At 36.0% G+C, this 16,026-nt stretch overlaps 2 protein-coding genes across 2 annotated transcripts; one reads left to right on the plus strand and one right to left on the minus strand.

Annotated features, from left to right (window-relative positions):
* The first annotated feature begins 5,709 nt into the window (after positions 1-5,709).
* Positions 5,710-10,806, plus strand: LOC143538234 (proline-rich receptor-like protein kinase PERK1). Its single transcript, XM_077031839.1, has 8 exons — positions 5,710-6,004; positions 6,897-7,358; positions 8,435-8,521; positions 8,610-8,680; positions 8,755-8,831; positions 9,172-9,316; positions 9,459-9,620; positions 10,405-10,806. Exons 1-8 carry the CDS (start codon positions 5,710-5,712, stop codon positions 10,687-10,689), a joined length of 1,584 nt encoding a protein of 527 aa, XP_076887954.1. The 3' UTR covers positions 10,690-10,806.
* Positions 10,807-11,139: 333 nt separating this feature from the next.
* Positions 11,140-15,955, minus strand: LOC143538194 (heat shock 70 kDa protein 15-like). Its single transcript, XM_077031802.1, has 10 exons — positions 15,853-15,955; positions 13,696-14,910; positions 13,386-13,613; positions 13,177-13,272; positions 12,903-13,088; positions 12,597-12,791; positions 12,370-12,516; positions 12,124-12,273; positions 11,919-12,049; positions 11,140-11,569 (listed from the first exon to the last, which is right to left on the minus strand). Exons 2-10 carry the CDS (start codon positions 14,863-14,865, stop codon positions 11,368-11,370), a joined length of 2,505 nt encoding a protein of 834 aa, XP_076887917.1. The 5' UTR covers positions 14,866-14,910; positions 15,853-15,955; the 3' UTR covers positions 11,140-11,367.
* Between the last annotated feature and the right edge of the window lie 71 nt (positions 15,956-16,026).

Below are 16,026 nucleotides of genomic sequence, written 5' to 3' on the forward strand. Positions count from 1 at the left end.
ACATGAGTTGGCACGTTGCAAATATTGCTCGAAGTTTCTTAAAGCAGGGTCCAACTCGACATTACGAAAACATACGAATAAGTATTGTCGAGAGAAAAGAAGGTTGGAAGCTAAAAAAACGGAAGTGGGAGAGTCGTCCGGCTCTACAACCCAAAAATAAGTATTCTCGGATTAAAACGACGGACTTTGTTTTTTATGTTTTAGTTGTTATGTTTAGTATCGTTTATGTTTTAATAATGTTTGTAATAGTTATTTTTTAAATAAATAAAATGTTCGTCGTTATTAAAAAAGTAACAAAAATTAATCATGAGTAACAAAAGTAATTATAATAAAACAAATCAAAACTAAATATTAGTTGAACAAGTTACAAATAATTTTACCAAAACAAATAATTACAACTCTTCTTCGTCTTCATTCTCGTCTTCACCCTCGTCTTCGTTATCGGAAGAAACCCCGTCCTCCGCCTCCTCATCATGAATATGACGCTCTATTGGTATTTCGTCTTCAAAGTTCGCCTTGTGTTGTACACGATCCACCGCATCCAAATGGTCATTTAGGCAAATGCAAACCTCTAGAGACTCGGGAGTTAGTTTTGTTCTTCGCATAGATAACACCCTCCCACTAAGAGAAAAAACTGATTCGGAAGCAACCGTTGAGGCTTGTACGGCAAGCAAATCACGAGCCATGGCGGATAGAATGGGAAATTCGTTTTGTTTACCTTTCCACCAAGCCAACAAATCAATATTGCGAATTTCGTCGACCGTTGCGCCCTCAACATAGTTTGCTCCACTATATCGACCAAGTTCGCTACTTGGTGTGTTTCCTCTTTGCCTCTTAGATGCCAATTCACGAATCCCATTCATCAGGTTTATAAATGGGTCATTGCACGGCCTACTAGTTGTTTTTTTCACAAAAGACGATCTCGTGCTTGGACCATACATTTGAAAATAATGGTCATAAAGGTCTTGAAGGTTTTTGTTGAACTTGTCATTCGCTTCCGTCGACAACTTCGGGTCAATCTCGCGCATACCTAAGTTGTCGAATATTTCCTCAATCGTTGTTTCAACCCCATTAACATTCCAATAGGGGTTTAATGCGGCGGCACAAGTAAAGACCGGCGGTATGTTTTCAAAATATTTTATGAACTTTTCTTTCATCACCGCAACAATATTTTCGAAGAGTTTGTTCTTCTCCGCAAAGCTTTTAAAAACACAAGACATATAGTACAATTCTTGCAAAACCCAACAACTAGTAGGGTAATAGACTCCCGATAATTTTGTTGTTGACTTTTTGAACACGTCAAGATACTCCAACAAATAACCGACTTGGACCCAAACACTTTCCGGAAACATATCGGCCTCGCGTTCTTCAACAAGATTGTTATGAAAAGCTTGTAAAGTTTGGCGTTGGGCAAAAGTACACTTTAATATATGACAAGTTGAGTTCCAACGGGTTGGAACGTCCCAATTCGGCCCCAAATACTTTCTTTCAACCGACTTGCAATAGTTCTTATATTCAAGATGTCTTCTTTTACCACTTTTGAAGACATCTTGTAACATAAGTCTAAAGTATTTTAAATCATCACAAATGTTTTCATTGTCAAGACCTATTTGAACAACCAAGTTGATGATATGTGTAACACATCGGACATGAAAAAAATCCCCGAAACAAGGTGGTGAATATTTAATGATAAATTTTTCAGCCGCCTTAGTATTGTTTGAAGCGTTGTCAAACGAAATCGAAAATATTTTATTTCTCAAGTTGTAAGTCGTTATAACTTCATCAAGTAATTCAAACAATTTTTCGGCGGTATGTGGGAACGGGAAGTTTTCAAAAGCGATGGTGCGTTTCATCAATTGCCTTGTCACCGGATCAACCCAATGAGCGGTGACACATATGTATGATTCGGGCAACCCGTGTGGTGCCGACCAAACATCGGTAGTTAAACTAACCATGGCTTCTAAAGAATGAAAAGACTCGATTAACTCTTTTTTAGCACACTCCCACAACCTGATACAATGACGTCTTAAGGTAGTACGACTTACATGTGTGTATCTCGGTTGTAGAGTTTCGCGAATCAACGACGTCAACTCCGGGTCATCAAAGTGGTTAAACGGCAAACCTCGTTGAATAACGAACTTTGCCATTCTATCTTGAACTTGAGTCGTGTTGTAACGAAATAGTGTACCATCTTTACCCAAGTCAATTTGATCGGTCGTGCCAATCCCTTTCAACGCCTTGCAATATGGCTTCTCGATGTGCTTTCTCAAAGTAGAGTTGGAATCGTGCTTTAATATTGAACCACATAGTTTGCAACGAGCCTTTTGATAACCTTCGTCATCCACAATCAAATCCCAATTCTTCCATATGTCTTGGTTGCGGTTATGGTTGACTACCGTAACAACCCTTGGGTCCTCCGTAACAGGAACGGGGGCAACAAAAGCACTCTTCTTAGCCTTCTTGTTAGTTTTTTTGATGGGTGCCATAATAATATTTAATTGGATGGTCGGGTAAAGGAACGGGTTTGCTAAAGGAGTAGTATTTTAGTTTGTTTTTGAGTTTGGTGGTGAAACAAGTGGTGGAAACAAGTTATATATAGGTTTGGGCATCAAAAACCGGTTCCAACGGCTATATTACCGTTGGAACCGGTTCCAACGGATCTATTGTCTCAAAAACCGGTTCCAACGGCTATATTACCGTTGGAACCGGTTCCAACGGCTAATTGGTGTCTAAAAAACCGGTTCCAACGGCTATATTACCGTTGGAACCGGTTCCAACGGCTAGTTTGACTTTTGTTTGACCCTTCAAAAAAAACCCGTCGGAACCGGTTTTTCCAGGTACGAACCGAACCGGTTCCAATTAAGAACCGGGTAGGAACCGGGTTGGAACTGATACTGACATACAAATAGGAGAACCGGGTACGATTTTCGGGTACAAAAATACCCAAACCGGGTATTGTACCAATCGGGTTGGAACTGGAACCGGTTCCGGTTCGGTTCCACCAGTTAGGTTCCGGAACCGGTTTTTTTGTGCACGTCTAGACTCATACCAATCATAAAAAAAGGGTAAACTAGTAATTTCATCTTATTCCATTGATGGTAAGTTAATGGTAGGGACTTAGATGGTCCGTTTTTGAAACCACATGGACACAACTAGTTTAATTTTTCTTAGGACTTATTGTGCTTCCATCCTAAAACCACAAGGACACAAACATTATTTTTCTCTATAAATAAAAAAGAACTAATTATAAATTGCTATAAAATTTTTTCCAAATTCTTACTAAGAAGTCATGTACACACTATTGAAAATTATTCTCATGTTAGTTATAAATGTTATTAAAACCAATAATTTTACAAACATGTGACACTTAGTTTTGATGGAACACTTGACATGTTCTCCAGCATACTGTATTTTAACCATATTTGTCATCTAAATTTTTTCATCTCACATTCTGTTACAACCTAATCAATTACACAAGCTAATGTTTTTGCACTCCAAAACCGGTTAAGAATCGTCGCTTATTGATAGTAACCCGTTTTTGACCATTTAGCTCGTCTCATTTTGACTTACGAGGGCTCGAACTCAACTCACTTGAAGCCCTCTTTCTAAAACTCGAGCTTGGCTTGTGAGTTGTTTTTCAAGCTTGGGCTTGGCTTGTTTATTATATTTATATTTTCTATTTTTTGTATATTTCGAGAAAAACCTTAAATAAGCCTAATCTCGATTCGAGCTTGGCTAGGTGCTACTTAATACATAGAAGTCCCAAAATTCAAAAAGGTAAAGTTTAAAATTATACAAGTCTTGAGATCTATTATTAAACAAGCTTTACTTAAGGCCCGGGATCAACTTTATCGATCGGAGTTCGAGTAGCTTGCGACACCCTTTTTGCACCTATGTATCCAGAGATGTACAAAATAACCGGTTTCAACCAACCCGGCGGTTCTATCACCGGTTCCCCTTATGAACTACCAGACCGGTTTTAAAACCGGGTCAGATTGAGAAAAAACCGGTTTAAGCCGGTTCTAAACCAAACCGAATCGGTTTGGACCAGTTCTACCTTTCATGCTCCTAACCCTGGTTTCTAAACCGAACCGGTTTGAGTCAAACTGCTTTTGACCATGGTTTAAAATAATATAGCAATTGTAAGGAATTTGTAATAATTGATATTCAAACAAATATAACTTAAACTGAAATAATTAACAAAATATTGTATTTAATATTAAAGCTTAACAATTGTGATTTTCATATTTTAATTGTAAAATTATAATCAGGTGTGTCAAAATCATGAGTCCACCAACCCAAAATGAAAAATGATCCACCACATTACTAACCATCATTGCATCTTAAGACAAACTTAACGGAATTTGTATCAACTTTTTATTCTTAATCATCTATTTTTTATATGTATTCTATAAAATTTTTGATATTATATAAAACTAAAGTGTTACATTGATGTCGTCATCATTATCGTACTCGGTAAATTACATCAAAACTATGGTAAGGTTTGAGGAGGGTAAGATGTAGACAACCTTACCTCTACCCAATATGAATAAAGAGGTTGTTTCTGACGAGACCCTGGCTCGATAACGTGTTGCAATGGTGTAAAACTAAATAAGGTTAGACAAATGAAAACGAAAATTGATGTAACAATATTTGAAGAATTGAGGTAATACAAATTTTATTTTATTAATGTCAAATTGTTAATAGTGTAATATTTTTAGAAAAAATAGAAATAAATAAATCTCATCTTTTGTGTATTGACCGATAATAATGTCAGCTTTAAAAATCCTACCAATGGTCCAACCTTACAATTATTTTTGTCTCAGTGGACCTTCGTTAAAAAACACTTAACGTCATTAAGTTTTTTTCTGAGTTTCAAACCAATGTTATAGGACTTTTAATCGTATATTTCATTCTATTGATTAACTAAACACTATTTTTTTCATTCCATTCCTCCTATAACTCCTATATACCAAAAGTTACCTAATTAATTCAATTCCATTCCATTCCATTCAGTAGCGAAGCTTGGACATACATGTCAAGGGGGGCGGACTTAATATGCATAAAAAAATTCATAAACTATACGGGGCGAGTTCAAAATTTCGGTCGGAAACGGGTAAATTTACATTATGTATAAAATTTTTCGGCCGAAAAAGGATAAATTTACACTACCGAGCAAAAAACGGAGGGTCGGACTCAAAATTTCGGTCGGAAATATGTAAATTTACACTGTATAAAAAATTTCGGCCGAAAAAGGATAATTTTACACAACCGAGCCAAAAACGGAGGGGTCAGGGCTCAAAATTTTGATTGAAAACGGGTAAATTTACACTATGCATGTATAAAAATTTTCGGTCAAAAAAGGATAAATTTACACAACCGAGTAAAAAATAAAGCGGTCTAGCCCCAACTAAACTACGCCACTGATTCCATTGACCAGCTAAATATCATTTTTTTTTTCTTTTTTAGCATACCAATTACCAAACACCACCTTAACTTACCTTATATTAAAATATGTTATATGAGACAACGTCCTACCCCACACACTCGCATGCGTTCACCTTCTACAACATACTACTTAATTACTACACCACCACCTTTCTCTCTTTCTTCTTCATCATGTAGCTCTTACAAAATAAATAAATAAAAAGCTGGTATTTATTTGCTTTACCATTCTTAATAATAATAATAATAATAATAATAATATCCATGTCTTCACCATCTCCGGTACCATCTTCTCCGTCCATAATTAACACCACCACCCCTCCAACTGCAACTTTTCCATTACTTCCTCCGACAAACGGAACCTCGATAACCTCCGAACGTGCTCCTTCGCCTCCGGAACAAACCCGGTCTAGTAATAATTCTCCATTAGTCGTGCTAGGAGTTGGAATCGGCATTGGTGGTGCTGTTGTGTTAGTGTTTGTTGCGGTTTTCGTCGTTTGGTATACGAGACGAAAGAGAAGCCGGTGCGTGTTGGGAGATGATCTACTAGGGCTCAAAGGTTAGTAATTTGTGGATATTCGAGTTCATGTTAAGTCAGATCGAGCTTTTATTAAAGCTCGTTTAGTAAATGAGCTCGAGCCAGTCCCGAGCTTAAATTTTTCTTTATATTTATATATAAAAATATTATTATATATGTAAATAATTATAATGATATGTTAAATAACTTTTTAAATAGTTAATGAGTTGAGTTCGAGTTTTACAAACTACTCATGGGCTAAGCTTGAGCTCTATTAACGCTCATTTGATAAATGAGCTCAAGTCTGAGCTTTACATATTGGGCTCGAGCTAGATTGCGAGCCTAGCTTTAATTTATATTTATATAATAAATTTATATTATATAAGCTTGTGTTAAAAATAATTAATTAAATAATATACACTATATTATATTGAGAAAAGTTAATGTACAAATGAAATTAACGTGCTAAATGTGAGAATCAATTAGAGTAATTATATATACAAGTTGAGTAATTAAGTAATTACTCTATGATGTAATACCTGTATATATAATTACTGTACTTGATTCTCACAATTGACACGTCAATTTCATTTGTATTTGATCCAAACCCTATTATTATTATATAAAAAAATTAAATTTTTTTTATTATAAATATATCTTTAAATAACTTTAAATATATAAATAAAAATTATTAAAGAATGAATAAATAATAAACGAGCTGAGCTTGAGCTTTAACAAACGAACCAAGCTCGAGCTTTAGAAATATACCTTTAAACGACCCTAGCTCGTTGGCTTGGCTCGTTTACACCTGTAGCAGGGTTGATCAATCTATAACTCATTTTGACTAATCATGAAGGAAGAATATCTAATACAAATTTTCACTATATTTGATCCTTATTCTATTATATTAAACAGTAATGCTAGCTTTCTGTAGATGGCTTTGGTGGTTCCCCTCAAGACTGGCAACACAATGCTTGTTCATCAAACAAAAAACCGGATAATTTGCCACCGAATTTACAGTTATCTTCAACTGTTTCGTCATCTCTCACTCAACCACCCGATAAAACTAACATAAGTTATGGAAACAACAAGACTGTATTCACATATAAAGATTTAGCAAATGTGACCGAAGGTTTCTCGCAGGCTAACTTTCTTGGTCAAGGTGGTTTTGGTTATGTTCATAAAGGAGTTCTTCCAAGTGGAGAGAAAGTTGCTATTAAACAGTTGAAAACCGGAAGTGGACAAGGGGAACGCGAGTTTCAGGCTGAAGTTGCGATCATTAGTCGTGTTCATCACAAGAATCTTGTTTCGTTGGTCGGATACTGCAGTTCTGGTGTTCAGAGGATGTTGGTTTATGAGTTTGTTCCGAATAATACCTTGGAGTTCCATTTACATGGTAAGCATCATATGCAATAGTTGCATAGGGATGAGCAAGAAACCGAAAAATCCAAACTAAAAAAACCGACGGTTTGGTTTTATGTTTTTGTAAAAACAGCACTAACGGTTCGGTTTGGTTTTGCATGTAAAAAAAAACGAATCAAACCGAATTGCTATTTTGTTTTTGTTTTTTTAATTTTATATTAAGTAATTTATAAGAATTTAATAAATATGTAACTTCAATATTTTTGATCAAATGTATAATAATCTATTATTTTACAATTAACAGAATCATTTATACCTAAATTCCTTATTTTTTTGTCAACTTTTTTTTCAACCTAAAATTTTCAAGCTCAAATGGCAAAAACCAAAAAAACCGAAACCAAACGAAATCCGAAAAAACTGAATCCGAACGGTTTTCAAAAACTCCAAAAACGGAGGTTTTAGGTTTGGTTTTAGCCAAAAACCGCACCACGCACACCCCTATATTTGCCTATGTTTGGCAAACTAAAATCTAATTCACAACTTTATTTGTTTTTATTAATCCCAGCTATCATCTTTTGGTCGTTGCGGTCCTAACTAACGAAATGGTTGTATGGTCCCATCTTTTAAGGTATTTGTTATCAGCGGTCCACGACTAACAGAATCCTAACATTGTTAGTGGCACGTCGCCGGAAAAACGTTTTTGTCAGGAAAACTCACATTTTTTCCGGAAAACTCAACCTGAACACTGCCACCACCACCACCACTTTAACACCACTAATCGATTCCGATTACTATCAGGTGCATCATTGCAAAGATGTTTGGGACAGAAATGTTGAGTTTTCCGGGCAAAAACGTATTTCCGGCGACTTGCAACTAACACCGTTAGGATTCTGTTAGTCGCGGACCGTTGGGAACAAATACGTTAAAAGATGAGACTGTAAGCAACCAATTCGTTAGTTGGGACCGTCAACGACCAAAAGATGATAGTTAGGATTAATAAAAACCAATACACCTTCGTGTAAAAATAATATTCTTAAGTGAGCAATGATGCACCTAAAAAGATTAATAAGTTGGATATCGATTCTCGACATACGAAAACTATGGCTGCAGGGAATGGAACCAGTTTATTAAACTGGGATATGAGGATGAAAATTGCTTTAGGATCAGCAAAAGGATTAGCATATTTGCATGAAGACTGTGAGTTAACTAGAAACTATATTTTTGTTAACTTTATAATTATTTCAACTGTCAAGATGTTAAAACTAATTTCTAATTTGCATTGCAGGTCAACCGAAGATCATTCATCGGGATATTAAGTCTGCTAATATACTTCTTGATAGCAATTTCGAGCCCAAGGTAGACAAATTCTTGCATCATATTAAGGCTTATGTTTTAGTGCCTTATATCAAAAGCCAACTTCTTTATTTCAGGTTGCAGACTTTGGACTTGCCCGGTTCTCGCCTGAAACAGATACTCATGTTTCCACTCGCGTGATGGGAACTTTTGGGTCCGGTTTCTCTTACCTTGTCTTGTAAAATTATTTATAATTTATTTGATTACATATCAGTATGCTTAGTTTATCCTTCCCAAAGCTTCGTTTTTAGTAGGATTGGTTTTGCTATTCAAAAGGGGGTTGCGGCGCAGCTTGTTGCCCGTTTGCCTGCCACTTCATTGTAAACGTTTTGAAGCCAAATTACTTAATATAAAAAAAATCATCAATTTCATTCTTTTAAAAAAAATTAATAAATAAATTAATTAATTACATATTTTTTATGATAATAATGTTGGTAATTTATAAACGAGTAAGCTACACGAGTTGCTCAGTATGTCAAAATCATTATTTTCAGTTATTTGGCTCCAGAGTATGCTCTTACCGGGAAGTTGACCGAGAAATCAGATGTTTTCTCCTTTGGTGTCATGCTTCTTGAACTGATCACCGGACGCCGTCCCATTGATAAAGCTCAATTCTTGGACGATAATATCGTTGATTGGGTTAGTTATACTTTTTACTAAAGGAATTTTTTTGGTAGTTGGTCTTGTTGGTTATTGTTTTTTAAGCATCATAAATTGCTATGCAAAACAAGAGTAGTAGTATTTCAGAATCTTTACTAAATTGCACACATCTCATATTCAGGCAAGGCCATTGATAACTAAAGTGTTGGAGGATGAAAACTTTAGCTCAATAGTAGATGCAAGATTGCAGAATCAGTATGACCATACCGAAATGTGTCGGATGATTGCTTGTGCTGCTGTTTGTACACGCCATTTGGCAAGACGAAGACCATCAATGAGCCAGGTTAGTAATTCTTCTAACTGTTCATATACCGTAACACTTAAGCTAGAGGTGACAAAATGGATGGGTCGGTTGGTAGGTTGGATGACCGGTAAAATCTTGTGTGGTCAAAAGGACTTAAAACCATAGTTACCAAAAGGAGTAAGCGCACTCAAGGCGCATAGGCATCGCGGCCTGAGAAAAAAAAAGCGCAATAATATAAACAATGAAATATATATATTTAATAGATATATAAAACTATTATTACTCCCCAAATATAACTAAAATTCACTACGATTAACAATTAAAAACATTTAACCAATACAAAAAAAATTAAAGCCTTTTAAAATAATGATATAATAAATATATGTAGCTTAACTAGAATATACAAAACATATTTAATACAGAATCAAGAATCATAGATGATTTTGGTGTAAATTACGTAAGTTGACCTATTTTTTAGGTGATTCTTATCAATCAGATATGATTTATAAAAAGAAATAAAAAAAGTCAAAAAAATATCAGAAAAAATCAAAAACTAATAAAAAAATTGGAATTTTCTCCTATATATAAGCGCCTTTAGCATTAAAAGCGGGAAACCACCGCTTCGTCTAAAATTTGTGCATAGGCGTGCGCTTTGATCGCTTTTAATAACTATGCTTAAAACAGTTTTTTCACAATATATTTTCATTTTTGTGCACTAAATATTAGTTTTAGGTGATTTTTTAAAGTGTGTGACGCACACGTTTACATTAAGCTACTTAATAAACGAGTAAGCTACAATGGAGATTTTTAAACTTGTGTGCAGATAGCTAGAGCCTTAGAAGGAAACTTGTCGCTCAAGGATTTACACGAGAGCATCAAGTCTGCAAACAACAAGTTAAATGGCTCTCAAGAAAGTTCGGATTTTGACACCGCCCAATACAGAGAAGAGCTCAAAAAGTTCCAAAAAATGGCATTTGAAAGCCAAAATAACTCTAGTGGGTGGAGTGCACCCACAAGTAATTTTGGCCAACAACCGTCGGGATCTAGCAGTGAAACAACCCATGATCAAGGCTCGAGTATTGGAGTTCAGCAAATACCGATCAAGTGACTTAACGTCTATAAAGATACCCCCACAAGAGAACTGAAAAACGAATGTATGCTGACTTGTTTTGAAAATTATGTTTATATAGAGGTTTGTACAGGACTGAATGTTTATTGTGGCATTTTATAGTGTATCATTTCGATTTTATTTGTAGATTTTATATTCACCATATAATATTTTTATAACATCCTAAATGTAACCGCATTACTTTTCTAGACCGACGCCTGGCCCAAGCTCGAAATTAAATGAGACAGCTAGCCTAGGCACAAGCTTAAAGTCAAGACAACGAGCCGAGCCATGACCCAAGTCGAGCTTGTACCAGGCTTTGCCTGGTTACAAAAAATGATTTTTTTAGTTAATTATTCGATCAAGCGTTTTGAACAAGTTGCATCAACAAAATGGCATGCATAAAATGAGCAAAATTCATTCAGGACATAGCTACAGTTCTCAATTGAAAAACGTAAAAACACACCCTCAAATACATAGACCTAAAACCTTCAAGACGTATACTTTTAAACCAAAAGACGATACATCTAACAGAATAGACCGATGAGCAATCGCCCACCTCAATACCCGCCACAAAATCTATACTCATGATAACAAAACAACTACCCGGTCCTTGAGAAATAAATAAAAATTAAAAAAAAAAACAAAAAATCATCAAAAGGCGCAGACCCTGACTCTTTAAGCAGCAGCCTCAGGCTTCTCGGTTTCCATAGCCACTGCAGGCTCATCAGCTTTTCCGTTGCTCTCTGCATTTGGGTTTGGACTCCCGTTCTCTGCCGGCTCAGCATCCTGAGCTGGTGCAGTTGATGGTGGAGGAGAAGCTGGCTTCTCGGGAGCAGCAGGCTTTGGCTTTGGTTTTGACATTATCGGTCTGCACACTCTGTACACAGAAACATAAAACATCATTTTCCGATACCAAAATAATCATATCAACTATAACTTATTAAATAAATGAACTTCTCGCCGAATGGTTCACTAAGCGATCGAAATGATCGCTTATTTAAGTATAATGTTTTACTGTTTAACAAGATCAAGAGACCATTACAATAAAAAATGATGATTTGCAAGAAGCCAAGAAGCATTAAAAATATGATAAGATTTAGGATTAAAACTAATATAGAAACATCTTATGTTATGACTTGTGAGTGTTTGTTTTGGAACACTATACGTATATAACGTCTCCATGCCTATTGCCACTAATATATATATGCTTTAGGTTGCGAAGATACCTGTCAACTGCTTCTAGTTTCTTTCTAATATCAGATGACAGAAGAACTGGATCAGCCTGCTTTGGAAGTGAGTCCTGCTGTTGTTTCTTCTCCCTCAACCAATTTTCTGCTTCTGAGCACTCGTTCAAGACCTGAAAGAGGGTTCACAGTTATTAAAGCCATAAAGAAATGTTGAAAAAATATAAATTGATATTGTGATAATTACCTTCTGTTTCTCACTCAAATCAATGTGTTCATACTTAGCATCATTAGATGCAGCAGCCTGTTTGAACCAATTAACATGATTGGTCAATTGATCAACAAAGGATCCTCTTTCTGAGTGCTCTTTGTATCGATGTTCAATGGGGTCACCTTGCTGCAATCGCAATGATTAAAAGTTAAAATGGTGTTAAATGTGCAATTTAAGTATTGAACGGGTATATACATAAAAGATCTGGTGGAGAAAGCAAACCTTCTTGAGCTCATCAAGTTTGGCGATGTATACACCTTTGGTTTCATCTTCACCATCTTCATACAGCCAATCTTCTGTTTCTTGAAGCTTAGTGATAAGCAATTCTCTCTCTGAATCTGTAACAAACTCGTACAGTTTATCATGCAGCTGGAAAACAAGGGAGATTGTGAGTGTATATTTCTAAGTACATATTATTTAAGAATATATGAAAGTAAATAAGAATATACCTTGTTCCTCATGTCATAGACATAGGCTTCAACAGCATTCTTTTTATCCTTAGTTTCTTCCATAACACGGTCTTGCAATGCCATTTCAAACTCTTTTTCAACTGCTTTTTGCACGTCTACAGGTAGCATTGCCCCATAAACCAACTCAGAAACGGTTACATTGGTTTTCTTGACCTTCTTCTTTGGAGCTTCAACCTAGACAACAAAATACATATTAAAAGATTTAACTTCTGCTGTGAATCTAAACAAATCCCATAAATTGACCATCATATTGCATCAAAATGATATATGAAAAGTTGTACTAACCTTAGCATCAGTCTCCATCTGAACAGGAGCATCTCCTGTTTCTTGACCGCCATTTTCGGTCACAGGGGCATCCTGCATATTTACATCACCTTCATTGGTAGATGCCACCTCAGCTTGAGCCTTATCCACGTCCATCTTCGATGGTTCATTCGTCACTGGAACTTCAACTTCCTCTTCTTCAATAAGCTGGAAAGAAAATATTAAAAATAAACAATTAGAAACATGTTACTATTACTAGTAGACACTAAGAGCCAACAACGCCAAAAATGTTTACCTGTGCAGACTCCACAGAGACAATCCCATGCAAATTCAAACGGGCCTTCACCTTCACCTTGGCCTTTTCACCTTTTGTTGCTTGGAAGGGACCAATCTGCACGGACATGGAAAATAACATAAAAGTTTTAAGAAATGAACATAACCTTAAACAATTTGACAGGGAATTAAAATTTAAAAGATTTTTGAATCTGTGAGCAGATGTTATACCGTGTAAGTACTGATCTTTGCTGGTGCCTGTAATTCACTGACATCCGCATATTGCACGTCTACTGAAAATGTACCAGCTCTATAGAAAGTCAAAGCTTTCACACTGGGAATTTGATTTCCCTTTGGAAAAACGATACTGCTTTGCTGATTCTCAACATTTCCATTCTGGGAATCTTGAGCAGATCCTTTCCATGTTAAAGCAATTGAAAAGGGAAAGCTTTCTTGAACCTTCAAAACCGGAAGAAAATCCAGTTAAGTTCTATAAATTAAATATATAAAGAATCAAAATCAAATGAAAACCGAATTATACCTGAAACTCTCTAACTTTGAAAGTTGGACTAAGAATAGCACACTGCAAAGCACAGCCTTTGGCAACACACTCACTTGCATTCATTGTACGCCTTGGCTCTTTCCCAAAGAACTCCGTCAAAATCTTGATGACAGCTGGCACCCTAGAACCTGAGCCAACAACCTCCACAGCATAAATATTGTCAACTGTAAGTTGAGCCTCTGCAAGAGCCTTCTCAAGAGGCTTCTTCACACGCTCCAATATCGGGGCGCTAATTTGTTCAAACTCATCTCTCTTTATAAAACCTCTAACATCCTTGTCATCCATCAAGCACTCTATGTTCATAGGTGCTTCTGGATTTGCACTGAGCATCTTCTTCAGTTTTTCACATGCAGCTCGAAGCCTTAAACAAGCCCTCGCATTCTGGTAGACATCAATTTTATACTCTGTTTTGAATTTTTCAGCAAAGTGTTGGAAAAAGACCTCATCAAAATCCCGCCCTCCAAGGGAACGGTCGAAAGAATGAGCCAAAATCTTTAACTGGCCTTTCTTGAAGCCTGCAATGCAAACCTGCATGCTAGCATGCCCGATGTCAACAAAGGCTACATTCAGCTGCTCGTTTTCAGGCAAGTCAGTCTTGTATATTCCATAAGCTAAAGCAGTTGCAGTTGTTTCATGCATCAACCGTAGAGGATGCAAGCCAGCTATAGTAGCTGCATCAATAACAGCCCTTCTTTGAAGATCAGTGAAATAAATAGGTATCCCAATGCAGCAATCCACAACTACTGAATTCAAATTCTTCTCTGCTATCGTCTTCATGTTTGAAAACACCATACCCATAACTTGGGTCGGTGTAAATACCTTCTTTTCCCCAAGATACTGAGCATGGATCAATGGGAAACCATCAGGTCCCTCAGTAACAGAAAAAGGCAATGTCTTTAAATCTTGTTGCAATTCGGGATCAGAGAAAGGTCGGCCTATCAAACGCTTGATCTGGGAGATGGTGTTCTTTGGGTTCATCATGCTGGAAGCAGCACCAGCGGTTCCAAGGAACCGTTGTTTGTCACCAAAACAAACAATAGCAGGAGTCTCACGCTTTGACTCATCATTAAGAACGACATCAATTCCCCTTTGTCTGGCAACTGCCACAACACAACTCTCGTTTCCAAGATCAAATCCGACAACGCTCATCTTTGCTTGGTAGTGTAGCTTGTTTAATCAAGAAAGTTATCCTTCCTAGCAAAAATCAACCTAAATCACATTAAATAAGTACGCATCACATGAAAAATCTAGTCCACTGTAAGGTATCCAGATTTGTATTAAACATGTCATTATTCATCTATATAGCACATCTAAACAATATATAATAAAGTCCAAAGTTTCTATACAAAAGCAGCCAACAATTCATAATACAAAAGCAGCATTAGATGTCCAAATACCTAGCTTTTATATTATAAATTATTGAACTACAAGCAAGAAACTCAACAAACAGATTTCAGTGGTGAATACTAACATGTGCTACAGGCTAATATATATACACAGTTCATAAGTTTAAAGCCGTAAGCTGAAATCCTTAGAAAACAATAAATATAAATACATGAAATCAAGCTTAGGCTCGTTTAAAACTTTTTCTTTCTAAAAAAAGAATAATAAAAATAAAATATTAAAAAAATAATTAGAAACGTATGTAAATTAATTAATAAAAAATAAACGAGTGATCCCGAGCTTAAAAAAACAACTAACGAGCCAAGCCCAGCCTTGAAAAAAATTCACGAGCCGAGCTTGAAAAAAAAGAGCTAAAGCTCAGGTACCTCAAAACGAGCCAAGCTTAAAAAATCAACTCACAAGAGGAGCCGAGCTCGAGCCTAATGGAGCTAGGAGCTCGGGCTCAGCTGAGCTCATTTATATATAAAGTACGTATATTGTATAATAATTCCTGTTGATATTACATAACGAAAATCAAACTACATTAAAGTAACATTACATATATAAAATAATAATAAACCTAACAAATACATTAGTCCAATTAGCCCTAACCTAACAACACTCAAAATTCAAAACTAAACCGGATCTCTAGCCCTAGCCACAAAACCTACTAAATCTACTAATCGCATATTAAATTGAATCTATAAATATTATATAATAATATTACAATTACAGATCGGATCTCAATCGTACCTTGTGACGACGGCAACAGTGGCGGTAGTGAGAGAGAAAGAAAGAGAATCGGTCTTAATATTATTAATTATTATGATTCCGATATTGTGGTAAAGGCAAGAAGCAGTGGAGTGGTAAACGAATGGGGGCGAGACAAAGGGGGTTTATAATAAATATTATTATTATTATTATTAT

This window comes from Bidens hawaiensis, unplaced genomic scaffold (assembly GCF_021521415.1).
Source record: "Bidens hawaiensis isolate Kalapana, Puna unplaced genomic scaffold, B.hawaiensis_p1.1 tig00000780_1, whole genome shotgun sequence".
NCBI classification, from domain to species: Eukaryota; Viridiplantae; Streptophyta; class Magnoliopsida; order Asterales; family Asteraceae; genus Bidens; species Bidens hawaiensis.